The sequence below is a fragment of the Paramisgurnus dabryanus genome, chromosome 12 (assembly GCF_030506205.2).
Source record: "Paramisgurnus dabryanus chromosome 12, PD_genome_1.1, whole genome shotgun sequence".
Classification (NCBI taxonomy): Eukaryota; Metazoa; Chordata; class Actinopteri; order Cypriniformes; family Cobitidae; genus Paramisgurnus; species Paramisgurnus dabryanus.
The window spans coordinates 29,243,511-29,270,823 of record NC_133348.1 but is presented as its reverse complement, the minus strand read 5'-3'; the positions used below and the strand labels follow the sequence as shown (position 1 = coordinate 29,270,823).

At 35.8% G+C, this 27,313-nt stretch overlaps 1 protein-coding gene across 4 annotated transcripts in view; it reads right to left on the bottom strand.

Moving 5' to 3' along the window:
- The window catches only part of arhgap18 (Rho GTPase activating protein 18), a 37,585-nt gene that overhangs the window by 8,446 nt on the left and 1,826 nt on the right, over positions 1–27,313 (bottom strand). For 2 of the 4 annotated variants that reach the window (XM_065268992.1, XM_065268994.1), the window contains 10 exons: positions 26,524–26,574; positions 13,298–13,506; positions 10,367–10,593; positions 8,300–8,357; positions 6,182–6,330; positions 5,583–5,748; positions 5,250–5,341; positions 3,598–3,675; positions 3,058–3,217; positions 2,470–2,552 (listed from right to left, as the gene is read on the bottom strand). In XM_065268992.1, coding sequence (XP_065125064.1) covers positions 2,470–2,552; positions 3,058–3,217; positions 3,598–3,675; positions 5,250–5,341; positions 5,583–5,748; positions 6,182–6,330; positions 8,300–8,357; positions 10,367–10,593; positions 13,298–13,506; positions 26,524–26,574 — 1,273 coding nt within the window. The remainder of the gene's footprint in view (positions 1–2,469; positions 2,553–3,057; positions 3,218–3,597; positions 3,676–5,249; positions 5,342–5,582; positions 5,749–6,181; positions 6,331–8,299; positions 8,358–10,366; positions 10,594–13,297; positions 13,507–26,523; positions 26,575–27,313) is intronic. The other 2 variants (XM_065268993.1, XM_065268995.1) reach the window with 1 other exon arrangement.

The following is a 27,313-nucleotide window of genomic DNA, read 5'->3' as shown; positions in this document are numbered from 1 at the left end:
TACTTGTTTGTCCAGCAGAGTGCGCCATATTGGTTGCTAATGGCGACCCAGATCACTCACTGTAGTGACACCAGCCAATCCCCCACCCCCTTCACTTCAGTCAGTCAGTCAGTCTCTCAGTTCAGGTGGCTGCAGTCACGCAGTGTCTTCTTCACAACATTTTTACACCTGGTATTAAGACGCGCTTTGGTCGATTGGATTATAAATGGACAAGAGAGACGCATTCCCGCTTACATTTGGTGTTTTTAATCCGTCTCTTTGTCGACTTGCGAGTTAAAACGAAGCGGGAGAAATGACGCGAGACGGAGAAATGACACGTTTAAACTACGCGCAGCCGTGCACTTATATAACACTATATGAGATTACTGCTGCTTGTGTTGTTAGTTAACACGCTCATTTCAGAGCAATTGATTCAATAAGCTCGCGCAACTCTACACCCTTGCTAAATAAAAGAGGCGGAGCGAAGACGCATTAGTTTTATTAAAGTCTAAAGTTTGCACGGAACCCTGGGTTTGTGTTATAAAAACGTTGTGCACAACATTAAACATAGTGTACATTAGTATATGCTCCGTCAAGCATTGTCTTCGTAACTGTGAGTGGCTAACTAATTTGTGAAGTACACAACTTACTGTAAAGCTAATATTAATCAATGACTTCATAAGTTTCTCTTTATAACGTTATTCTTGTCAAAACTGCAAATGATGCAAGTTTTATGTATTTTGTTCTCTTTGTGTTTTAAAGTTATTTATAATAAGTCAAGTTTACTGTTTAGTGCACTGATATCCAACTAATTTTGGATAATAAAGTTTATTGTTAACTTCTTGCCTATAGTACATATCTTTGTCACATCAATATAAGTGTTGGATCACCACATTTGTGAGTGATCATTGCATTGCATTGTATTTATTCATAGTATATTATGTTAAAGTATATAGTGTATTCTATGTACAGTACTTTAGTATAATATACTGTAGTATATACTGAACTATAATGTACACATAAAGAATATCGGCCGATATATCGTTATCGGTCTTTTTTACTCCCTAATATCTGTATCGGCATCGGCCCGAAAAAACGCATATCGGTCGGGCTCTAGTCCATCGTATGCACACTGCAAAATCTAACCGGAAGTAGTAGGTCATCCGGGTACTTTTCGCATACTGTTTTTCGAATACTATGTATTCGGATATACTACTCGCCTCGCCTACTGCTTTTCGAGTACTATATAGTATGTAGTAGGCAGTTTCAGGAATGCGTCAGCTAAGCTAATGGCAAGCTAAGCTGCTATCGAATCACAACACAAAAAACAAACTACACAATCAGAACTCGTTACGTATTTCTGAAGGAGGAGGGTCTTCATAGAACAAGGAAGACATCAATCTGTTTTGAGGACAGTGAAAACAGCGCTATAGATATAAGTAAATTGTGTGAAAAATGTCATGTTTTTTACACGTGAGAAAAAAACACATGTTATATTGCGCACTGTAAACACAAAGCTTTAAAAACACAGAAAGAACAGGACCTTTAAGTAAGAATTAATTTGGTTTTAGTTCATTATAATTTATGGACTCTTATTATAAAGTTTTACCGTTCCTAGTATATAGTCATTGGGATGCTTTTGGGCTAGTTTTGAATATGTTGGTTTTCATACGTCAATCTGGCAACCTTGGCTGTGCGCTTGCGCAGACATCTTGTTGGGATTATATTAGGGATGGGCATTCGATTAAATTTTTTTAGTCGATTGTTGGGAGAATTATCGATCGACTATCGATTAATCATTCATATTTTTATAATAAAACATAATTATTTAACTTTTATAATTAAAAAATGTTAAATATAAAAATAAAGCATGTTTTCCTCCATGAGACCTTTATTACAAGATCAACTTGTGGCAGACAGTTAAACTACATTTAGTTAGACAAACGGACCATATATGCGCTTGAATATGCGGTGCTTTAAAGCAGCGGAACCTGCAGCTGCGAGCCGCATTCTTAAACAGAGACCTCATTTGTTCCAAAAAATCATGACCTCTTCACATTTATTCTTTTGAAATCAAAGCGGAAGGTCACAGATAACGGAGTATGGTGTCAAATATTGCACCCTGGTGGTAAAATGTTGAATTGCTGCCACACAGTGAAATTCATTTAATTGCTTCAAGACACATGCTACGCTAGGCAACGCAACCTGCATTAGATAAAAAAGTATTCGATTAATCAATAACAAATTAACGTCATCGACGAAATTCTTAACGATCAATTATCGATCGTGATTAATCATGCCCATCCCTAGACATGTAAACAAACATTTTAATCAGATTGCAATGTTAAGGGTGTATGTAACTGTACTGTTGTCGACATAACCTTCAATCGAATTAAATTCAGTCGGATTGATAAAATGTTGTGCATGTAAACAAAGCCAGTCTGGATAAATGTGAATTGTTTCTGAAAGTGAAATGTGAGGTTTTGTGACCTTTAGTGTGTCTCTGTTGGGTTCTGGTAACAGGAGCACCAGTAGATTGAGGGCTTGTAGCTGCTGCTTCTTTGTTGGCAGCTCTGCTCATAAACACACAAACACAAACATCATAAACACACAACACACATATACACATTCATCTTCAGTATACGGAACAGTGTTATAAGAGTCATGATGCAGTATAGATATAGTACAGCATAGACTCATTCATGCCCAGCTGTGTGACTATGACTAACATAAATCTGTGGGTTGGTATGTGGTTTTACGGGGACATGAAAAGTGTATAATGACATGTTTATTATGCTATAAACATAGTTCAGGAGGAAACAGGAAGTGTCCCTGTAAACTGAACGTCTTTAAAACATACTAAAATGGTACTTTTTCATAGATTAAAGACGGTGATTGGGGTTTGTGAAGGGGTAGGTTAGAGGAATAGAATATAGTTTGTACACTAGAAAATGCATTGCGTCTATGAGATTGTTCCCGTAAACCACAAAGGCCAACGTGTGTGTGTGTGTGTGTGTGTGTGTGTGTGTGTGTGTGTGTGTGTGTGTGTGTGTGTGTGTGTGTGTGTGTGTGACTAACTGAGAACAGAGATGAACGCATTAAAGTTTTCCACAGTGAGCAGAGGAGATGGCAGCTCTCTGATGAAGAGTTTCAGGAGACTGGCAGCATCGTGCTGTTTAAGACTTTCCCATGGAAATGTCCCATTATAAAACTTCTGTTCCAGTTCCTGACACACTGCCTAAAACACACATAAGGAGAAACTGACTGTACAATCGCTACTCACAAACACACTATCCCATCAAACCTTACAAACACACAGACTATCTGTATCAGTACAGTAGTCTAATTTACACCTGTCTGCTGATCTCACAGGTGTCAAAACATTTAGTAATCTCAATATATTGTATGTATTCAGAAATGCATGCAACCACGTTGCGTTTATATCGTAATACTGATCGAAAGATCACATATGTGTAAAAGAAAAACATTTATATAAGAGCAACAATCTCCTTTTAATCTTTTTGTGTTTCATTCACATTCAACGACACACATTTGATGTAAACAGGTCAAGATGTTTTTATCTTTTCATCTATTTTCACACAAGTATCCTGATCTTACCTTTACTCTTGTGGCTGATCCAGGTATCCTTAGTACACCCTCTGTGTCTAAACCCTGTTCTTCTATATGTGAGATCAACTTTAACATATAAAAACAAGAAATCATAGTCACTCTTATTCAATTCAAAACAATGCACAACACATTAACATCAAGACTTGATCCTATGACTTCACTTGAACACCGTCAGTCTTATGAGCAAACACAAAGTTGATACATGTGAGCACAAGGACTGCACGATTAATCGAAAATAACCCACAACATGATCTCTGAATTACAACATTCGTCTGTCTATTAAACCTTCGACAGAAATCATACAGGAACGTCAAAGAGAGCCGTCATCTTGTAAATGGGGATTTTTAAACAGTGGGTTGCAATTACAATTCTTTATTGGTTCACTTGTTTAATTGATGCGTTTAAAGCACGGATGACAAGCAGTGCGTTTATGCTGGCCACGTGTCACGGCTGTCTGTCTATATATTAGGGCTGTCAATAGATAAAAAAAAAATTTAATCTAGATTAATCGCATGATTTCATGAGTTAACTCGCGATTAATCGCAAATTAATCGCACATTTTTATCCGTTCTAAATTTACCCTAATTTAACACTTTTCAGGTTTTTAATAGTCTAATCATATATATACATATATAGATGCTTTATGCAAATGTATGTTAACAACAGCCTTTTTACATTTTTAACAGAACCATCAAGCCATTGTTTTGTATATGCATTTTCCTTTCAGAAGAATTTTCTTTCTCCATTTTTGTTTGATATCTCTCTTAATGACTCTTTTAACATTAAGCAAGTCCTGCAGTCTATTTTCTAAGTCATGCATAAAAGCTAAACCAAAATGAATTGAGACGCATCTTTGTATTAGATTAAGCATTAGGAGGACGATAAAGTTACACTTCTCAGACGTATAAATAAAGATCATTTCAGATGTCCAACGAGCATTTAGAGCATTGGATTTGCTAGACGATTTGGTTAATGTTCTTATTTCTATTAGGGATGCTTAACGATTAATCGCGATTAATCATTAGCAGAATAAAAGTTTTTGTTTACATCATATATGTGTGTGAACTGTGTATAATAACTTTGTATAAATAAATGTACACACATACATGTATATGTTTTAGAGATGTTTACATGTGTATATACATTTGTATATTTATGTATAATTTATATTATATATAAATATAAATACTTGATATATATAAAAAAAAATCTTAAAATTATACATGAATGTGTTCATATTTATATATATACATATTTATTATACACAGTTTACACACATATGTGATGAAAACAAAAACTTTTATTCTGCTAACGATTAATCGCGATTAATTGTTTAGCATCCCTAATTTCTATGAAAACCTTTGACTCATTTAGACAGGATCCCATTTGTCCGCGTCTCTGTTCATTCAACTATGGGCTGGACCAAGGGTCAAACAGAAATTGCGTGTTGCGTTAATCGACGTTAATAAAATTAGTTAATTTTGACAGCCCTACTATATATACAACTTTATATCAGCTAAAATAGCTCCACCAGAGGTGTTTCTTTAGGTTAAACTTTTCAGCACTGAATCCTTCCTGGAGAAAAGCTGATTTCTTCATACAGAAATAAACTCAACAAGTTGACAGGGCTGAAATCTTACATGTTGAAGTATAAGAGGCACTTTAGTTGCGGGGATTCTCCGCTGGTCTTGTTCCAACAGAGTAGACAAAGGAACACCGAACAAACCCGACTCTACAGAGGACAAAACATTACACTGTTAAAGCCACAGCCAATCAGGACGCAGTACATCTATTCATCATCATCATCACATAATTCAACCAATCAGCTGTTCACAGACAAAAGTGTTATAAAGAAAAGAGGAAGTGAGATTAGTCTTCTTAACTGCTTACATGGATAAAAGAGGATGTTTTTGTTTTGCTATGGACACTGTATATGATCTGCATTCAGTGTGAAGTAGTGTAATGTTACAGACCTCTGACTCTGATCTTCAGTGCTTTATGAGTTTTCAGCTCTATTCCACAGGTGTCAAACAGAGCGCTCATCTCAATGACCACAAGCCTACGAACTTTCTTCATGTCCTCAGCCGACAGATCTCCAGCTCTCGTCTGGCCCGTCTTATCCTGAGACACTTTAAAATCCTGACACACACACACACACACACACAATGTGACAGAGAGGTTTAATAAGAGTTTCTGTCCATGTAAAAAACACTTCCATCACACTACTGATTCTGTGTCAGGCTGTTATTGTATTCATTGGTGGTTGCTAGGGTCAGTGGATGGATTTGTTCAAATCTGTTATTAAACACCAATAATAGATTTCAAGATAGTAGGAGAAAACAAGAGCGAGACAATTCCACACACTTACCAGCAGATGTCACTATAATAAAAAATAATCTAAAGAGTGAAGCATTTACAGTATAAATAATGTATATTTTATAATAGACAGATCAAAGGTCTCCTTTGTCATAGTCATTACCATCCCTTTATTCTCCACCAATCAGAGTGAGCGTGGTGTTGAAACTTTGAACCGGTTTATGTAACTTGCTAAGTTGCCTCAGTTGATACTCACAGGTAACTTGTCGTCAGCTTCAAGCAGGGGCTGAACGACCTTCAATCCTTCTTTGTAGATAAGTGCTTGTTCAGAGAACGACACCTCCAGGTTAATGTCCGTTTCGGTCTCAGCTCCGCCCCCCTGAGCGTTAGGCCCTGCCCCATTTTCTAGTAAAACATGATGTAAACATGATGTCACTGTGTGTTTATAGGGTTAAAATGACTGTGACTAAAGACACATTACGGTGGATCTAAATTAAACCAGCAGTCTAAGATGCTACTATTACTACAAACAGCCCATAATGCACCTGTCTATAAACAATTTAATCTTTGGTTCAGCAATATTTTAAACTTGAGTGGCATGACACTAGTTTAACCCTAAATCATGAAGTCCTGCTGTGCTGTGATTCCATAAAGCGCCAAAATGTTATAAAGTTGTTTAGTAACAGATCATCAGTCAATAGAAAACAATGTTCGTCTCATAACCTTCATGTCAAAGAAAAGTGTCAAATGTGTTGCAAATTACAAAACTGCTGAAACGGCACAACAAAGAGAGGATTCATGTGGTGACATTTCCACAGAAGAAGTTACAAGCTTATCAATGCTGTTAACAATGCTATTGTTTGTTTGGGTTTATCATTGCCACGTCAGTTTCCATGAAATACTTCATTAATTTATTGTTTAAAGAAACTATACAAGTATTATTTGTCTGACTTTGTTAAAAAAATATTTGCAAAATACCACTGCAATTCACTAAAATACGTTTGTATGGAAACCCATTTCCTCCACACAAGAAAAAATTATAATGCTTGGGTTTGATTTTTAAAGCCTTACTTATGAGATAAAATGTCAAATTATGACTTTAAAAGTCAAATTATAAGATATAAAGTCAAAATATTGACTTTTAAAGTCTTTATTTTGAGATATAATGTCAAAATCATGACTTTTAACGTCTTTATTTTGAGATATAATGTCAAAATTATGACTTTTAACGTCTTTATTTTGAGATATAATGTCAAAATTATGACTTTTAACATCTCAATTAGGAGATAAAAGTCAAATTATGACTTTAACTTTTCCCCCGCCAGCGTTTCTTTTTTTAAGTTGCCAGCCAGCGGCAGCATTTTTCACGATTTTTACAAAAGTTTAATGGCTTCCAGAAAATCTTCTTTAAATATATAAACATACAATATATCAGATACAAGAACAGTCCCTCTGCTTTTAAAAAAAACAAAAAAAAAAAAACGTTTCATCCTATCTTCATGTGTTCTCTTCTTAACACCTCTCAAATATCTTCAAAAATAAAAAAAATTTGTCGGGAAAAGAGTTAAAAGTCAATTATGAGATATAAAGTCGAACTTATGACTTTTAAAGTCTTACTTAGAGATAAAAAGTCAAATTATGATTTTAAAAGTCTTTATTATGAGATATAAAGTCGAAAAAATGACTTTTAAAGTGTGACTATCTTAATTTCTATAATTTTATTTCATAATTATGACATCTGAAAGTGTTAACTTTTAACCTCCTAAGACTTGGTGTGTTCACATACATGGACATCCCATTTTTTTGTTGTTTGCACCATAATACTTGTACTGTTGTACACAAACGTGGACAATTACACTGCTTCATGTTCAAAGAAAAATATTTGGTTATTATATTTTTTCGTTATTCCTAACCCCAAATAGCTGGAAGAAATCTGAAAAAAGACAAACCAAAGATCGGGTCTTAGGAGGTTAAAGTCATAATTTTGACTTTATATCTTATAATTATGACATCATATTTCAGAATAAAGTCATAATCTCAAATGTTTTATCTCATAGTTATAATTTACCAGAGCATGTTTTTTTCTTATGTGGCGGAAATGGGCTTCCATACGTTTGAGAGTCAGTGGATGGTGAAAAGACTGAGACACTTAACCAATACACAACATCTGATCCATCCACAACCAATCCATGTTATTAACCTTACAAATATACAAATCTTCAGTGTGAAAGCTGTATAGCCAGGATAATTCACTACTCCAGTGTACGATATAAAGAATATTAAACTCAATTTGATGTGACTATAGTGTCAGTAAGTCAATATTTCAGTAATGAAACAGAAGAGACAGCGATATTCTTTATCTCATGACACATACCCAGTTTTTGGACTTCCTGTTTATCACTCGCACTTCTCTCTGTAGACGTCACATCATCCTTCATTCACAGATACACAAAGAAAGATGAACTGTTAGTGTGTGTGTATATCATAAAACATCATAAAACCATACACACGTGTGTAAATCATGTGAACACTCAGCAGTGTAATTTCAAAAAAGCTGCTATTTAACTACAATCCTGAAATGCTGTGTGACACTTCAGGAGTTATAGATATATTGTTTTTTGTTAGGAGGGAAACATGATTTTGAACACATCTGTCTTAAAATGCTTCTCAGGAAAGTCATTGGCTTATGTGAATATGAATCAAAATGATGTTTTCGCCATTGCTTTAAACAACTGTCTTATTTATATCTGATTTAATTTAAAGGAAAACACCACCGTTTTTCAATATTTTACTGTTTTACTTTAACTTAGATGAATTAATACATACCTATCTTTTTACAATGCGTGCACTTTTAATTTTGTACAGTGCTTCTTGAATGTGTTAGCATTTAGCGTGGCCCCATTCATTCCTATGGCTCCAAACAAACGTTTTATTTTGTGCCACCATACTTACTTGTGTAACTACTCATGTAACAGTCTTTAAATAGGGAAAACATGGAAGTATTTGGTGGCTTATAAATTCATGTTTGGAGCCATAGAAATGAATGGTGCTAGGCTAAATGCTAACACATTCATAACGCGCTGAACAAAGAGTAAAAGTGCATGCATTGAAAAAAATAGGCATGTCTTAATTCGTCTGAGTTGAGGTAAGAACATAGTAAAATATTGAAAAACAGTTTGTTTCTCTCATATTAAGAACAAACATCTGAGGAAAAGTTGATTTCAATTTCTAGTCTGTGTTTTCAATCAGGTCCTGAACGATCAGTTATGACATGTGACAAAGCTCAGAAGATTCACTTCATTCCTGCATGCTAACAGCATTTCACTTCCTCTGAATGTCATTTATTATTATAACTAGATCAAAAATAAATATAGATTTATTAATACATATGAGTGTTTAGATGCAGAACACACATCTGTGAATCAAAGCTCTTAATTATCTGTTTGTGATTCAGATTCATTTAAACACCTGTGATTGGCCGATGTCATTGCATCACTCACAAGCATGTTTATAATTGGTTACAACCACAGCAAAACACCTGCTGTAAATAGAATAGTTTGACACAAAGGGAGAAGCTGGACTCACAACAGCCCTGTTTATCATCTCCCAAAATTCAAAGCAATTTAAAACAAAATTTAGATTAAAGTTGCTCACAATACAATTAAAGTGTATTCACAATAGTTGTGCTCAAACTTAGGTCATGTGTGATCCTCAGTTGTTTAATATGAAATGTGTTTATCTGTACCTGATTTTTTACACATTTTTAAAATAATTGTAAACTTATAAAAATTATTGAATAACACAAATGCAACTATGTAAATTATTTTGTGAATAATGTTGTAAAGTCCAATATTAAATGTGTGTTCAGTTTGTCACACCACAGAAAAATTTATTATTAACCACCTAACCAAATTTGAATGATCTTAAAAACACCAAGTAAATAAAATTTGTTATTAAATCTTGGAAAAACAGGCAGGATTCTCTGCTCTCAAACGCTGGGGGGCGTGTCCACTGTGAGAGCTAAAGCCACACCCACTAGCGGGAAGGCTGCCGTCTTTTAAAAAGTTCACATCTATTCTAAGCTCTTTTTGGCTGATTTTCTTTAACATTTATTAATTTCTTTTTTTTATTAAATTGTAGTTTTCTAGTGAAAGAAATGAATATGTTTGGCACAATTATATTTTGTCTAGAAAATGTATTTTGAATATTTAAACATACACCTTCAGATATAAAGCTTTTAAAGATCATGGGAATTATATTTTAGTCAAGTGTTTCCAAACTTTTGCCCACTATTGTAGTCAGATATAACTTTTAAAAGCTTTTATGCATTTATGTTTCTTTTTTTATAAGTCATTATTTGGGGTAGTAAAAGTGACAGATGCAGGGTATCGTATCTGATTGGTTTACAGAGGTAATCCGCTGGTAAGGTTTCAGTACTTACTGAAGAGGACAATGGTTTAAAGATATCTCGAACATCCGGGACGCTGTAGGTTTTGTTTCGTTTGCGTAGTGTCTGTCTAAGAGTTTCCACACGCCTCTCTACGGCAGCCGCTTGCGTTCGGGTCAGCGTGGACAACAAAACCATGCTATCTTCACCATCAGACGCAGACTCGTCAAACAGTGTCGCTAGCCCCGCCTCCGTAAGCCACGCCTCTTCCTGCTCGCCTTCTGCAAAATATAAGGAGCAGGATGAACTAGGAAAGTGTTCACATTGACATTTAGGTTACTTCCTATGACCCATACATCAATAAATCGTTCAGTTTCTATTGTTTTCATTTCCCTCTAATTCATTTCATTAATAAATAACACAAGCTTCTTAATCCTATAACATGACACATATGGCAAGCCGTTTTGACTTTTATTCACAGAGTTCTTGATATCATCAATTAAGTTTTCACTAGTAAAATGGATTTCTACTAGTAACATTTGCTATTTTTGATATCAATAATTGAATTTCCACTAGTAAAAACAGCTTTTCATAGACACATCTACAGAGATCCTTTAGAAAAGGAAGACGTTAAATTCAGATCTTAAGGCAATAAAAATATCTTCCGTTTCCAGGAAACATTTTACTTGCTTACAGAAGTTAAGGAAGTCGCAGCCCGTTGTGTCTTTAGGGCCAAACAATGCCTGCTGATGTTATAAATGATCCGTCTGATTTTGTTATTGTATATTCTTCCTGTACTTTAAGTCTATTGCTCTTACATATGGAGGAATCCAAACCTAGGTGTAAGGAGCACAGATTTTCTGCTTAGGATCTGGACAAGGCTTTCTTTTTAGACTTTACAGACAAAGAAAGTCTTCACACAAAAGTTTCACATTATAGAGTCACTTTGCTTCAGTGTTGGGTCACACTTAAAACATTTTAGAGCTCAAAGCGCCAATTTAATGCCCATTTTAAAAATATTATATGAGTCTAGAATGTGTCTGTGAAGTTTCAGCTCAATATTTAATATATGGTGCAAACGCAGTTTCTGCAACCCTAGTTCGAATCCCGGCTCAAGCTCATTTGCCGATCCTGTACCCCTCTCTCCACCCTGTACTTTCCTGTCCTCTCCTTACTGTGCATTCAAACCGCCACCGGCGAGAGCGTCAATAAAAGCTCTGGCTGCCCTGACAACAACGCTAAAGAAAAGTTGTAGTGGACGCTCTGACGCTCGAATGCATTCTCTGAACTCCTCTCAGGCGGAGGTTTCCGCCTTCCGATTGGTTGCCGCCGAACCGCGTCATATCTCATTACCATAAAGTTGAGCTGATTTCAACTCTCCTCGACGCTCACGCTGTACATGACGCGCCGCTGCTCGCCGGAGCTCGCCGCCGGCTCTCATTGAAAATGAATGACTTCCGGCCACTTTGACTCTCTCGCCCGTGGCGGTCTGAATGCACAGTTAGGTACTATCAAATAAAGGCAAACATAGCACAAAATTTAAAAAAAAAAAACAAACAAATTATTTATTATAGCATGCCCAAAATGCCCATATTTTATATGTCTGTTTTTCATATGTGTACTTTTTTAACTACTGATTTTGGTTAAAAATCTACTGATTCGTGTAATACAGTCTGAGGCAATAGTTTAGAAAACATATTTAGAAAAGCTTTTGGGTAAAATGAACCAGTCAGTCAGTGGCAGTGGGTGGGGCTTTGTTTGTGTGACATCACATTAACAAGAGAATCAAAACAGCATGTCTAATAAAACAGCTCTAATTCATATGGATTAATTTTAGGGTGTTTGTGTTCACACACTGCCAACACACATTTATGTCTAAACACCTTGTGAAAGTGGATTTTGCATAATATGGGTCCTTTAATTTTTGGTGCAGTTAACATATCATACATATCAGCTTCCACATTGTCATTTGTGGTTCAGTGATCATGACAAAGCATGATGATTTTAATTCAATGGCTTGTGCAGTGTTAAAAGACATCTGTGATATGTTACTGTAATATCTGTAACACTGGGTTTTAACATTTTAACTTTTAATCTCTATTAGAGTAAAAATAACCATGAAAGAAACCTTTGAAGATTCTTCTTCATTTATGTGACTAATATTGTTTCTGAACTATACCTTTAAATTCATTGCCTTCTTACAAAATGTATTATTCAACAAAAAGTCCTGTCCAGAATTTGTCACATCCAGAAATCATTTCCTACTGTCCAGATTAGTTATACTGCTGCTAATGCACTGTTTAAATTACATTTAAACGACAAATATTACATCTATAATTCTGGACTAGCTTACAGGTCAGTCAAATAGTTTTAGTATTATATGACAGTAAGCTCATATACTCATGTATACAGTTACTGCCAAGGGTAGGACGTTTAGTATTTGATATTATGTTACTTGTGCTAAAAATACACAATAAAGCAAGGCTAAAGTTCAGCTAAATGTTTATTGTTCCTCTGACATTAAAAGTACACACCAGGTAAACTTGAAATGCACATGGATTTCTCTGTCCTTTAATAATTATTATTTGAATGGCTTTGAAATATCTAATAATAATAATAATAATAATAATAATAATAATTAATATATTAATAATTTGTGTGTGTATTGTATGCAATTATTATGTGTATATATAAATACACACATACATGTATACATTTAAGAAGAAAATAATAATAATAATAACTATATATATATATATATTATATAAAATATTGAGTATATGATTCTTAAATACATACATGCATGTCTGTGTATTTAATATACAAAATAATTTATTTAGTATGCAATTAATTTACTACATAACTATGATGTAGGGTTAGAAAGAACATGAAAGGATCTCCATCTCTCCATCCACCTGATCTACCATTTAAATTGCTATTAAGGTGTTAATAAGGGGTGATGTGTTAAACGAGATGTGTTCTTACCATCAGCCACCTTCAGCTGAACCTCCTCGTGATGCTCAGCATCTCCACTGTGCTGAATGATCTCCAGCTCTTTGTAGTAGTCCACCATGACCTTCTCATCCAGAGACTCTTGAGAGTTGCAGCGCTGGTACGGGTTCTTCCCCGACCTCGAACCCAAAGACGCAGCATGGGCTTTGGACCTCTGGACATTGTACTGACCGGTTTTACGACTATATGAACAGAGAGAAAGACAACCAGAGGAATCAGAGAAAACACATGAAGTTTTTTTTCCACATCCAAGCAGTCCAGCATCAACAGTCCAAAGCAACAATCACAGCAGAGCTCTGGGGTCCCCCAGCGATCACATGATCAACACATAAGAAATCTTACATTACAAATGTGCTCTCTCGGCAGTTTAATGATGAAAATCTTCATGAGTGTCTATAAAAAGTCTGTAACTAATGCTAAATGCGTAATCCATATTTAGATGCCGGACCTTATAAACTGAAAAACTAAGCGGAGGAAGAAGACCACCAGTTTAAGAATAATGTTAAACATGTGTTGTTTTCATTTTTATTGAAATGTAATTTTTTTTAATTAAAACCTTTAAAAGCCTTTTTCCTTCAGTCATAGAAGTACAAATAGCAGGCTTTAAATTGCTGTAAATGTATTGATATCCTACATAATCAATGTAATCTCATAAAATAATTTGCAAATATGCAAGAAAAGGTTTGTACTCTAAAAATACAAACAAGAGATAAAGGATTTACAAACATGCAAAGAGCCAAAGCGTTTCAGCACTAGAACAATGGGATTTTTTTATATGTTTCTCATCTTACCATATCCACAGGTACAGTGTCATCATGTACAATAAATCCGTAAGATACGATTTAAAAATATAAAAAAATAGATGCATTTGTTTAAAGCAAAGCATTTATTTACTTACAGGTTAAACAGCTTTTGCGCCTTCTAACGTTTCATAATCGGTCCTCATTTATGTCCAAGAGACTCAATAATAATCTTTAAAATTTGAATCCTTTAATCTTTCATATTTAAAAGCATTTTGTGCTCCTGCGCATTCATGTATGTGATAAGCAAACCCGCATTGTCGTCCCGTTTATAGGCGCATATTATTTGCACACACTTAGAGGGTTTTGCAGCGAAAGACAGTCAAATTTGTTAATTAACAATGAAATGACTAAAGTGACATGTGTGTAAATAAGTGGCATTGCCATAAAAAAGTTTAATTACTGGAACTAAACAAAAGAGTCATTTACAAGAATACATGTCAGTTGCACTTAGAGCTTTTTGCATCTGAACTGTTCAGATATTGATGATAAACTAGGACTTTTGCCTCAATATACTCCTAAATGAACTTACTGCTAATTAATTAAAAGCTATAAGGTAGTTTTTGTATTGGTTATGTTTAGGTATATGGTTGGATTAAGGAGTGTAGAATAAGGTAATGCAGAATAAGGCATTATTATGTGCTTTATAATGACTACATGTGTTCCTGTATAGCTCAGTGTTAGAGCATGGCGTTTGCAGCGCAAAAGGTAATGGGTTCGAACCAGTGGCGGCTCGTGACTGCACTTCCGAGGATGCGCTAATTCATAATAAGTGTTCAGATTGTCACGTGTGTGGTTCCCTTTTCCAAAATATGTGTCATGCATGTGGAGAGATCCTGTGGGCATCACGTAAAATAAGTGCCTGCTGGAGACGCGTCAAAACCGTTTATGAGAAAAGAGACGCTCACGTTCCCTAAATACACGCAACACACTCACTAAACATTAAACTCTGATTACGCATAAGATTGTGCGAGTATCTGGCACACGCGAGCGTCTCCTTTCAAGTTCAAGGCAGCAGGCACTTATTTTGGCATGACACGTGATGCACACACAATCTCTCAAAGCACAGAACACATATTTTGAAATGACGAACCACACACATGACAAGCTACATACATGTTGTGACGAACTTCGCATCGTGCGCTTAAAAAAAAAGAAGTCACCAGCCGCCACTGGTTCGAACCCAGGGAACATAAATACTGATAAAAATGTATGGCATGTAATGCACTGAAAGTCGTATTGGATAAAGCGTCTGCAAAATGCATAAATAAAATATAAATATAATAAACAGCCAATATACAAGCTAATAAGCAACTAGTTAAAAGTGAGAACTGGTCCCTATACTAAAGTCTTACCACAAAACCATTAAAACTGATGTGCACTAATATTACAGTATGTGAGAGTGCCGCTGTATGTGTTGTTACTAAACATGCTCATTGCTCACACTTTTGTACATGCAAATATAAGGGCTTTCTCAGATATTTCAGAGAAATTGATCAAATAAGCTTGTGCAACTTTCACACACTCACAAAATGAAAAAAAATGAAAGCAGCGGAGAGCAGCCGCTTTAGTTTGGGTATAATATACTTCAGTGTATGTGTACTGTACTATAATATACACAAAGAATATCGTCCGATATATCGTTATCAGACTTTTTTACTCCCTAATATTTGTTTTGGAAAAAAACATATAGGTCGGCTCTAATCCTGACCGTATGTCATCATAACAGATCAGCTACAAACGTAACACACTTGTTTACATACATTATTTACATACAAATTTACATATTGTTTACATTATTTACATACAAACGTTAAAGATCCAACAACCTGGTTAATACTAAAGCTTAGAGAGAGCACAGAAAACCTTCACCTAACAGACTGCAGAGGAATATTAAAATGCTAAAATAGTGCAGCATATGAAGCCACTAATATATGAAAATCAAACATTTACTCTTCCACAAGGTTAAACACAGAGTTCATAAATAAATCTCTAAATATAAGCAACTGAAACAAAACTGAAAGAGAGAGAAATATGCTTTACTGGTTGACAATCTCTCATTGTCACAATGCTGACGACGTCTGTCATGGTTTAGTTATTAACCGAGCTGTGTAAGTCATATGCTAAAGGGCATAAAGCCCTGACAGCTTTACAAACCACAGAAACATCTGATGTCAGAGAAACACAGACAAAAGAGTACAGCGACAGTCATTTTACACACACAAACTACTGTAAATAAAGCAAACACAATAAGCTTTCTTTGATTCCTGCAGTCAATAATGTCACACAAACAGGTACACTGTAACAAATAATACATAGATCTAACTTATAAAAAGTAAGGCAAGGGGCTGCATTGAATGTTTTAAGTTGAGTCAACTTGCAGCCTTTTGTAAGTATAATAAACACTGTAACATTACTCAATACTAAGTACTGTAACTTACTTTTCTTGGTACAGGTAATTTTTTATGGTTTGTTGTTGTTATAAACATTGATTTAAACTTCATCATTCAATGAGATGAGGGCCGAAACTTTTATTCAATCAATGCGCCCGCCCAATTTTGTTTTGGATAGCTGTGAAGTGCAACTTACTAAAATCATTAATGTACTTTCAACACAAAATTAAATAAGTAAGTTAATTATGCGAATTATATGTGATAAAATGAAGTTGAATGTACTCAATAATGTGTTCATCTAGAATTACTCAAATTATTCAAATTTGTATGTTATTTTAACTCATATTTCAAAATTTTTAATACAGTTTACTCATTTTATTTTTGTTAAATCTACCAAGGCACAGGAACATTTTACAGTGTACAGGACTAAAGTAAAAGCTATACAGTAAGACTGAAGTGAGTCTGGTCAAGAGATCTAAACCAGTACTTCAGTTACCAGAAGTGAATCCATGGAATGTGACTGCTGATGCCAGAGACACACTTACAAAACTACATGAAACATTAGCAGGCGGTTACCCAGACAGGGTTTATATCCTAGCCAGCCCCAGACTTAAAGGAGCAGTATGTAAGAAATTTATATCAATTAATCATAAAATGGCCCTGATATGTCACTAGACATTAAGAAATCATTTTCATTTCAAATACAATAGTGATCCGGCCAGGATATTGTCAAGTGGAGTTGCAGCCCTCAACGGATGTTCATGTTGTCATTTTGTGTATTGGCCACCAGTTGTGGGATTGCAGTACAAGTTTTAGCCACAAGTTTTGTGATTGCTATACCAGTTTTGGCCACAATCTTACTTTTATTTTATTTAAACCTTTATTTAACCAAGTAAGTCAATTGAGAACCAGTTCTCATTTGCAATGACGACCTGGCCAAGAGGCAGCATAAGAAACCAGTGGGCTACAATACAGAACATTAGATACTGTTCCTTTAAATGCATGTTTGAGCTGCCTTCATTTAAAAACATCTTGCCCTGACCAGGGTTCCCACACCCTAGTTAACTTCAAATTCAAGGACTTTCCAGGTCCAATACCCTCAAATTCAAGGACTAAATGTGGGGACACATTTCAAGTGAGAGCAAGGTTACATTGTGTTACCTTATACCTTTTAAGATACATTGTTACAGTTCCCTTTCGAGGGAACTCGCGCTGCGTCTCTGCGATGACACTTTGGAGACGCTTCCAAGGGTAAGTGTGTCTGAATGTGTATATCAAATTCAACCAATGGTGAAGCTTAAAGGAACACGTCCACATTTTTGGAATTCAGCTTATTCACCGTATCCCCCAGAGTTAGATAAGTCCATACATACCTTTCTCATCTCCGTATGTGCTGTGACTCTGTCTGACGCAGCTCCCGCTAGCTTAGCTTAGCACAAAGACTGAAAGTGAATGGCTCCAGCTAGCATACTGCTCCCAATAAGTGACAAAATAACGCCAACATTTTCCTATGTATATGTTTTGATTTGTATAGTCACACTATATACAAATAACAAGGTCATATGAGACACAGCCAGTTTTGCTGCGAGCAAATCACTTCACCCAAGTAGCAGTGTTCATCTTCTGAGAATATAGTTCCCAGTATGTATACTGTTAAAAGATAGCTGTGTCTCATATCACCTTGTTATTTGTACACGGTGTGACTATACAAATCACAACATATAAATAGGAAAATGTTGGCATTATTTTGTCACTTATTGGGAGCAGTATGCTAGCTGGAGCCATTCACTTTCAGTCTTTGTGCTAAGCTAAGCTAGCGGGGGCTGCGTCAGACAGAGTTACAGCACGCAGAGAGATGAGAAAGGTATGTATGGACTTATCTAACTCTGGGGGATACGGTGAATAAGCTAAATTCCCAAAATGTGGGCGTGTTCCTTTAACGACAAAGACAGGGTGACGCGAGAGCCAGGAAGTATATTGTTATCTGAAATATTGTCAAAGATGGCGTTACAGGGACGCAGGAAGTATGCCAAGGGAGACGCAGCATCTCGTTCCCTTCTCAAGGCCGGGGTGTTACCTTTTCTCTGCGTCCGGCTCGCGCACGCACACGTCCGCTGAACTTTTCAAGTATACTACCTGCGACTAGACGCCGCGTTCGACACTGTCTATACGCAATACAAATGATTTCTTATTCAAATTATTACTCTACCAGGCCGTCAGGGCAGCACTGATTTGATGACATTTACAGTACATTAAAACATTAGGATATGTGAAGAAATGTAACTGATCCACCATTCCAAACACAGTTTAGAACAAACAACAAGAAAACAAAGAACAGGAATCAAACATTATGACATTATGGTTAAAAACATATATAAGTATTGTTTTTTGTAAGGTTTGTTTTTTTAAAAAACTACCTAAATGTTCAACCTAACCTAAACCCTATTCAGGACATCATGCCAATAAATTTAACACACTGGGGGCGGTTTCCCAGACTGGGCTTATCCTAGTCTCAGACTAAAATGCATGTTTGAGCTGCCTGCCTTAATTAAAAACATCTTGCCCTGACATAGGGATGGGCATTTTCAGTAATATAATTTTTAAATATTATTTTGAGCTCATAAAAAATGAATATTCATTTATTTAAATCATTATATAAAAATTTTTTTTTTTAATTCTTCTGTTAAAACCCCACAGGGAGTGAAGGCTGAGTCAAATCCTGTTTTAAGTGGGTCATTAGTACGAATTCAGTATTTTTTTTATCTTACAGAATTTATATTAAACCAAATATTATAAAATATCTAACACTCATAATTGTGTTAAAAACAACACAATACGTGTTCGTTTTATTTTAACACAAAACCAACACAAAATGACTAGGGCTGGGTATCGATTCAGATTTTCCAGATCGATTCGATTTCGATTCACAAGCTATCAAATCGATTCGATTTCGATTCTCGATTCAATTTTCGATTCCGGTTCTTGGGGCGGTTTTTATTCTCGATTCAACTCGATGAATATAGATTACAAATACTATATTAATAAAAAGAACAGTGAACAACTCTCCTAGATAACAGCGCGCAAGGCACAAAAGAGGGTGACATCTAGTGAAGAAGACTAGTAATTCGATTAACGTTAATCTTTCGTTCAATGTTTGCAGAAATAAATATGAAAGAAAAAAAAAATAGATTCTGCTCTTTGAGAATCGATTCTGAATCGACCAGGTTTTAAAAAACAATTAATAGAAAAATAAATTTTTTTGTCCAGCCCTAAAAATGACACATAATGTGTTAAAAGCATAACACAAAAAAAGTGTAAAAAAAAATCTTCCTTTCACATCCTTTCTAAGAGTGCATCCACAAACCCAAGTGAAGTTTAAAGTTTAAAGGAATAGTCTACTCATTTTCAATATTAAAATATGTTATTACCTTAACTAAGAACTGTTGAATCATCCCTCTATCATCTGTGTGTGTGCACGTAAGCGCTGGAGCGCGCTGCGACGCTACGATAGCATTTAGCTTAGCCCCATTCATTCAATGCTGCCATTTAGAGATAAAGTTAGAAGTGACCAAACACATCAACGTTTTTCCTATTTAAGACGAGTAGTTATACGAGCAGGTTTGGTGGTACAAAATAAAACGTAGCGCTTTTCTAAGCGGATTTAAAAGAGGAACTATATTTTATGGCGTAATAGCACTTTTGGGAGTACTTCGACTCGCCTGAAAAGTCCGCTCCCCTTCTCACTCTCATAATGGGAGAGGGAGGGTGTTACTGCGCCAAGTCAAAGTACTCCCAAAAGTGCTATTACGCCATAAAATATAGTTCCTCTTTTAAATCCACTTAGAAAAGCGCTGTTTTATTTTGTACCACCAAACTTGCTCGTATAACTACTCGTCTTAAATAGGAAAAACGTTGATGTGTTTGGTCACTTCTAACTTTATCTCTAAATGGTACCATTGAATGAATGGGGCTAAGCTAAATGCTATCGTAGCATAGCAGCGCGCTCCAGCGCTTACGTGCACACACACAGATGATAGAGGGATGATTCAACAGTTCTTAGTTAAGGTAATAACATATTTTAATATTGAAAATGAGTAGACTATTCCTTTAAGGAATTGACATAATGTACGCTATCATCAAACAGACTGAAAACACCAAGCGAGAGCCCATAGTGAATGAAAAAACATAGGCTACATTTTCTTTAAAGTGTGTTTTGCAGGTTTTTTTTTACGAATTTGTGCAACTTGCTTGTGTGTAATAACCATTTAAAGTGTTATCCATTGTATTTTATGTTGTTGGGTATCACAAAACCCGAAAAAGTATGAAAAAGTACAGCGGTTTGCAATGATTCTCCTTTCCCCCACAACGCACTGTATGACGTCACGCTGGGGAGAGTATTTACCAAAGCCGCATTGAGAGCATTGAGAATGACTATAGAAAGACGAGTAAAGTACAGTTCTGATAGCGCAGATTATAGATAAATAGATAGATAGATAGATAGACAGACAGACAGACAGACAGACAGATGGATAGGCTAGTATAGAGAGATAGGCAGACAGCCAGATAGCATAACGTTAGCATATCTTCGTGTAGAAAGTTAACAAACAATTAACATACTCGTGCATGCTGGCTTGTCCATGATCCTGCCTGAAATGGGTGTAACTTTATGCGATCTTCAGCACAAACGGTTTTGGCAGCATGTCTCTAATCCAGGAAGGTGAGTGAGGCACTTCACATCTGTTCGCGGGGACCAGCGACCCAAACGCACTCACTTTCTTACAACCAGTAGCGGAATGGCAATCGGCAGAGTCTGGACTTTCCCGGTGGGTCGATCTGATAATAGTTATACGTTTCGAGTTAACAACACCGTCTGGCGGCGTGATGTGCTCCGGTTCCCGCAGCCCGCTGGTCAAAGTGCAGCCTCTCTGCTCAACAAAGTATATGAAAGTGCTCAACCTGTTCGGCAGGTCCAAACATGTACAGGATTTATAAAAATACGGTGATCAATGAGCGGTTCCTCCTCAAATGGCATAGTCTGTCGTGATGTAAAAAGCCGCCGAACGCCTGTTTATTACAGTATGTATGCGGTCGGATCCGAGTGTGCTGCAGCTGCTGACTGCTGCGTATAAAATGATCGTGTGATTCGTTATAATCGCATAAACAATATAACAAAGCATCCTTTTATTTCACAAAACAATATATTTGAGATATTATTTCATAGACTAGTAAGTGTGAATAAAGGATGTTTAAAAATCTCTAGCCTGGTGGTCAGGACATGAATGGATCAAATCAGCAGATTTGCGAAGTTTTATTTATCTCCACAGATATCGTAAATAATAATTAGCATGGTATCTTTGCAGTATAACACATTATATATTTCCTACGATGTATATATGATTTCCAAATTGTATACGTAAGTATTAAACAGCAATAAATGTCTCATCTATCTCTATGGCTCTGGCTGAGGCTTTCTCCACTTCTCCCCAGCGTGACGTCATCGCAGAATTGCGTAAAAAAACCGTTAATACCAAAAACGTAAAAAAAGTGTTCTTTAAGACCATTTTTGAGACATTTTAAAAATTATACACATATCTTGAGTGATTTATGTACCCATTAATCGACAGTGGTGGTTAACCTGCAACACGCCCTTTAAGGGCATAAACACAAGCTTTACTCCCTTAAACTTTAACTGGAATATACAACTTCCCAAACACGCACGCACAGGGGCGAAACTTTCATGTAAATGTTGGGGGGGACAATAAACATAAAATTTTTCAAGAACAATTTTTTAAGGGGACACCAATAATACAGGCAAAATTGTACTTGCAAGGAAATGTGTACAGATAGAAAACGTTTCTCTTTCTCTATGAACGGACGCAAATGTAATTTTAAAAAGTTACTTTTTTACAGCAGGGAGAGGTTTTAAGTATAGTTCAAAAAGGACAAGGAAATATAAATCTTAAACTAGTTGTTTTTTATTGTAGGAACATCTTTACAATTAAAGTGCAATAACAAAAAGTTAATGAAATAAAAAGCTTTTTTATGACTAAGAAACATTTATGGAATTATTTAATGATTTTTACAGATGAGTTATGCACTTTTGAAGCAAAAATAATATGATTCAGCAGCTAGTAAATTCAATCACTATAGTAAGGTTGTAATTGATGTATTGCTGGTAACATACATTATTTATTAAACTATATACCTAGTTTAAATGAGCATATAATGAGATGAGTGCCATAATACTTTTATCCTTTACACGTTTATTGTATAGCTTCACTGACCTGTGTACCCGATGTCTTTCAATCTCTCTCTCTCGCTCGCTCTCTCGCTCGCTCTCTCTCTCTCTCTCTCTCTCTCTCTGCAATGTCTAATGACCTGTGCATTCCCGATGATGTTCTTAAGTTGTTTGACTTGACGCGAAGCTGCTAGACCTTGAAGGATTATGCGCATGTATTAAAAACGCGTGGTGCAAATTTGCGTCAATGGCCAGGGGTTTCTTTCATAAGAATTGAATTGAGGGTCTGCATTAGCCCGCGCCTGTCTCGTCCCTCATGGCTCTTTTTGCGCGTTCCCCCGCCCATCAATCAATCATCCGTGGCGCTTCTTGCTTTTTTATTTTTTTTTTACTCAGTAATGGATATGACTTAAAATGTAGCGAAGTAGCCTACAATACTTTAAACAAAACATACTTAAGTAAAAGTAAAGGTACACATTTTAAAAACTACTCAAAAAAGTAAAAGTACACACAAAAAACCCAATTACAGCAACGTGAGTAAATGTAATTTGTTACTTTCAGCTCTGCCTCACCTCTGCATGAATGCATAAAAATGTTTTCTTGTTCGTTTATCTGCTTCTGTTCTCATAAAATGAAATATGTTCATGTTTATATGTCCAAATAGACCAGTTTTAAAACATATGAGGATAAACTGATAAGTGGTGGGAACGTACTGTGTGGCGCGGACAGTGGACCAAACCACTGTGAGGAAAGGGAGGGGGGAATCAAAATGTTTACAACGTTTTTTGTTGTTGCTCCGTTTGCATTTGTATTGTTTTACTTCTTACACATCTATTTTAAGTATTATAAATCATTAAATTATTTTCAATACATATATTTTAATAATATTTTAGGGGGGGACAACCCTCAGATAGGGGGGGGTCCTGTCCCCCCCGGGATTTCCGCCTATGCGCACGCACACAAACTACACAAATACATACGTTGCATATTTATTACATACCCTGCGATTCGTCTTCGTTCTTTAACCACGTCACTAAAATGCTCCCACATGGTACTTTTGTTTTGCTTTTAATGATCCCTTAACTAGAAACTGTTTCACCTCCATTTCTGCTTTAGGAAATGGACTCCTGCGGTGGTGCAATGGTCAAGACAACCGTCAGAGCCCTAACATTGTTTTGTCTCAAGATGCACACCAGTAATGATTTTTGTAGGGTATATTTGTTAAATATACTTAAATGTCCCAATATAATGAAAAACTATTCCTAAAATAACCTAAACCATGTCTGGGAAACTGCCCCTTAAAGCGTAACTAAACCCCTGGTGTTTTGGAGTAAAACATGATGATGTGCACAATGTTCTTTTCTCTTGTTTACATCAGCACACAGATTTTGTCATCACTGACTCAATAGCAAGCAGGATCAAACCTTGAGCGTACCAGTAAACATCTTTATAATCTGCAGTGGTTTACACATACCGTTAATACACATCATACATCAAATGGAAACACTACTCTTAGATAACTGTAAAGCATTTCAAAGCCTATCATATTATTTATAAAGATTTATACAATTATAATTTGTGTTGGTGGCCTTGTTTACATCGGTGGTGAATACCTTTTAAAATTGCAATTTTTGGGAGATATTCCAAGTTAGAAACGAATTAAAAGAAATTATTTGCAAATGTTGTTAAGTGTATATATACTGTAATACATATCCTCAACATCTGACTCATCTTCATCCGTTTGCCAAAATTCCTATATATTCCCATGTAATTTCCATAGAAAGCTTAATACCTTATAAGCATATAAACCTATCTCACCACCTCCAATAAAACAGAAGAGTTACTGAGAAACAGATATTTGTAGATTAGACATTAAAGACAACATAACTCTGAATACCTGTCATAGAGGAAAAACTCTCAGTTCTCATTCACAGGATATTCTGCTGTCTGTCTTCAACGTTAGAAGAAAAACATGTAAGTAATAATTGACAGAACATTTTTGGGTAAAATATTAAATACACTATTTTGTCTTTTTAAATGATTGATAAAGGAAGAACGTCTTCTAGTTAAAATCTCAAACCTGCACGTCCAATGCCCAAACATGGTAAAGCTGATATAAACTAAAGTAAATCTATCGTTCATAGCTATCTAAGAGTTTACAAGCTACAGCACGTTCAGTACAGCAGGTGGGGACAAAATAATCTACTTACCTGAAAGCCAAATCTTTATTTAAGGATTCATATAAACATTCAACAGTTTTTCATATTTTAGGGGGATTTACCCTAAAAATGTGAATTTGCACAAGGGTTAAAAATTGCAAAAAGCTTCATCTAATACAGTATAATCTCATTTTTTATGTTCAAGTGAACTCTCAAAAACAAGATCTGTGTGCTGTGTCAATGGAAAAGTGATAAGGTTGTTGATTCAGTATAGTTAGTGCTGGTGTACTGTGTACACTGCTGTATATGCATTACAAACTGACCAACATTACACACCAGGTAAATTGAAATACCTATGAGCTTAAAATAGTTCACATCACCACACCATGGAACAGATTACATTCAGTTAAATCTGATCCATCAAAGACATCACACACACAATGATCGCAAACCACAATGGGTCATGAAATATTCATTATGAAATGCTACAGCCACACAAAATCAACCATGCTGATACACAAACATATACACACACGAAGCAACACACACACTCCCCATCCACCTTTCTCATGACTTCAGCATCCACACACATGTGATGTATAATAATTACAGATCTGCACTCACTTACAGTCACATGATGCCATCTTCTACTGTAAAGCCGTATTAATTAACAGTAGTTCACGAGTTATCTCGTCAATTAAGAGAAAACGCTTGCCTGCCAATGACAAGTTTTTACAGCAATCCATATTTCCACTACAATCCATTAGATGGTGCTCTTACCCAACTTATAAAACACTGAAGCATCCACTAAAAATGTTTGTATTTTTAAAAAAAACCTGACGAGTTAAGAGTTAAAATGTCAAATGTCAAAAGTGTTAAATAAATCAAGATCAAATGTTTCAAACATTGAAAAGAAACACTGGGGCAAAATTAACGCTGGACGATATGGCAATAAAGTATATTAATAGTAAAATCAATATCACAACGTCGTCTTAATACCCTTGCTGCTAGTGCCTGCATCAAAAATGCTGCATTCCATTCTCTGTGCACAGCATTTAGATTGGCAATTACAAGCTGCACTGCCAATAAATGAAGAACTTGCCCAATCATGACTATATGCAGCCCTGTCTCCTTTTTTTAGGCGTGCTTTGTTTTGTTTATTGTTGGTTACTAGGTTACCAATAGGGTATAATTTACTTCCACATCCCTGTTAAGCATAGTACATTGCTTCCGGTTCTGTATGCTCTACACTGGATGAACGTATGGATGGAAACCCAGCTACTGTCACTCATTTTTCTTACTCCACTCCGCCAAGTCTAACTGAGTAAGTGACACTGTGATTGTAAACCAAGACCGCGTTGCGCAGCTTTACGCAAACATTATCGGTCATTTATCGAACTGTCATTGTCGTTTTATCAGGAAAATTAGATCATGAAAATGAACATTATTGGATTGCCCAGCACTAGGCAAAATTAAGATAACAAAGCCTATTTTTACAAACGTCTGTAGGCATTTTTCATGCAAACAACAAGCAAAAAATGCTGATGTACAAAAACAGCCAAGAGCCGACTAAGCAAATCCAGACATTGAAACCTCTTTATATACATACACAGAAGAACTGCTCCAGTTTGCAGAATTCATAAAGGAGTTCGGCAAACAGCTGTTGAATAAGAAAGACCTGTGTTCTAATACACATCTCCTCCATTAAAATCCAGCATCTCATTTCACAGGCCAGACGGACACTAAGACTATGTTCACACTTTCAGTTTCAATCCCATTTTTGTGCATATTTGATTTGAATGACAGAATATTTCCACAGTAGCTACGTTTACATGCAAACACATAATCTTTTTGAAATTGTATTGATGGCTCAATCAGAATGAAAGGCCTTCATGTAGATTCTCCGATTCTCATGCGTGTCTCATCAGTAAAGCCTGTTCGGTGATTAGTAGTAAACCGCTATCACCTGCTTTAAAATGGAGTACCATTTACTACACAGAGTCATATTTCACCGAAAGCTAGGCAAAAACCGTGTTCATAACAGTGATCGTCTTCGAGATTTTGCAGAGCTTCTTAGTAAAAAACGGCTCTGTGTAGTAAAGGCCTGTCCATCTGAAAGCAAGGTATTGGGAACACACATTATTAAAGTAATGGGGTCACGTGCTGTACATTCTGCACAGTGTTCATTGCTTTTATAACATTACATAAAGCAATAAAATAGCGTTGTGCCTTTTGAAAAGTGTTTTTCTTTGCCTATATCCAAAAAACTTTCTCCAACTCAACTTTGACTTTGAACATTTATCCAGAGATAAAGCATGAACTCGACGAAAGATGATGTGCATTGCCAAGTCCTCTGCTTTTTGGCAAAGTTCAGATTTGGGCTACTTTTAGATGTTTCA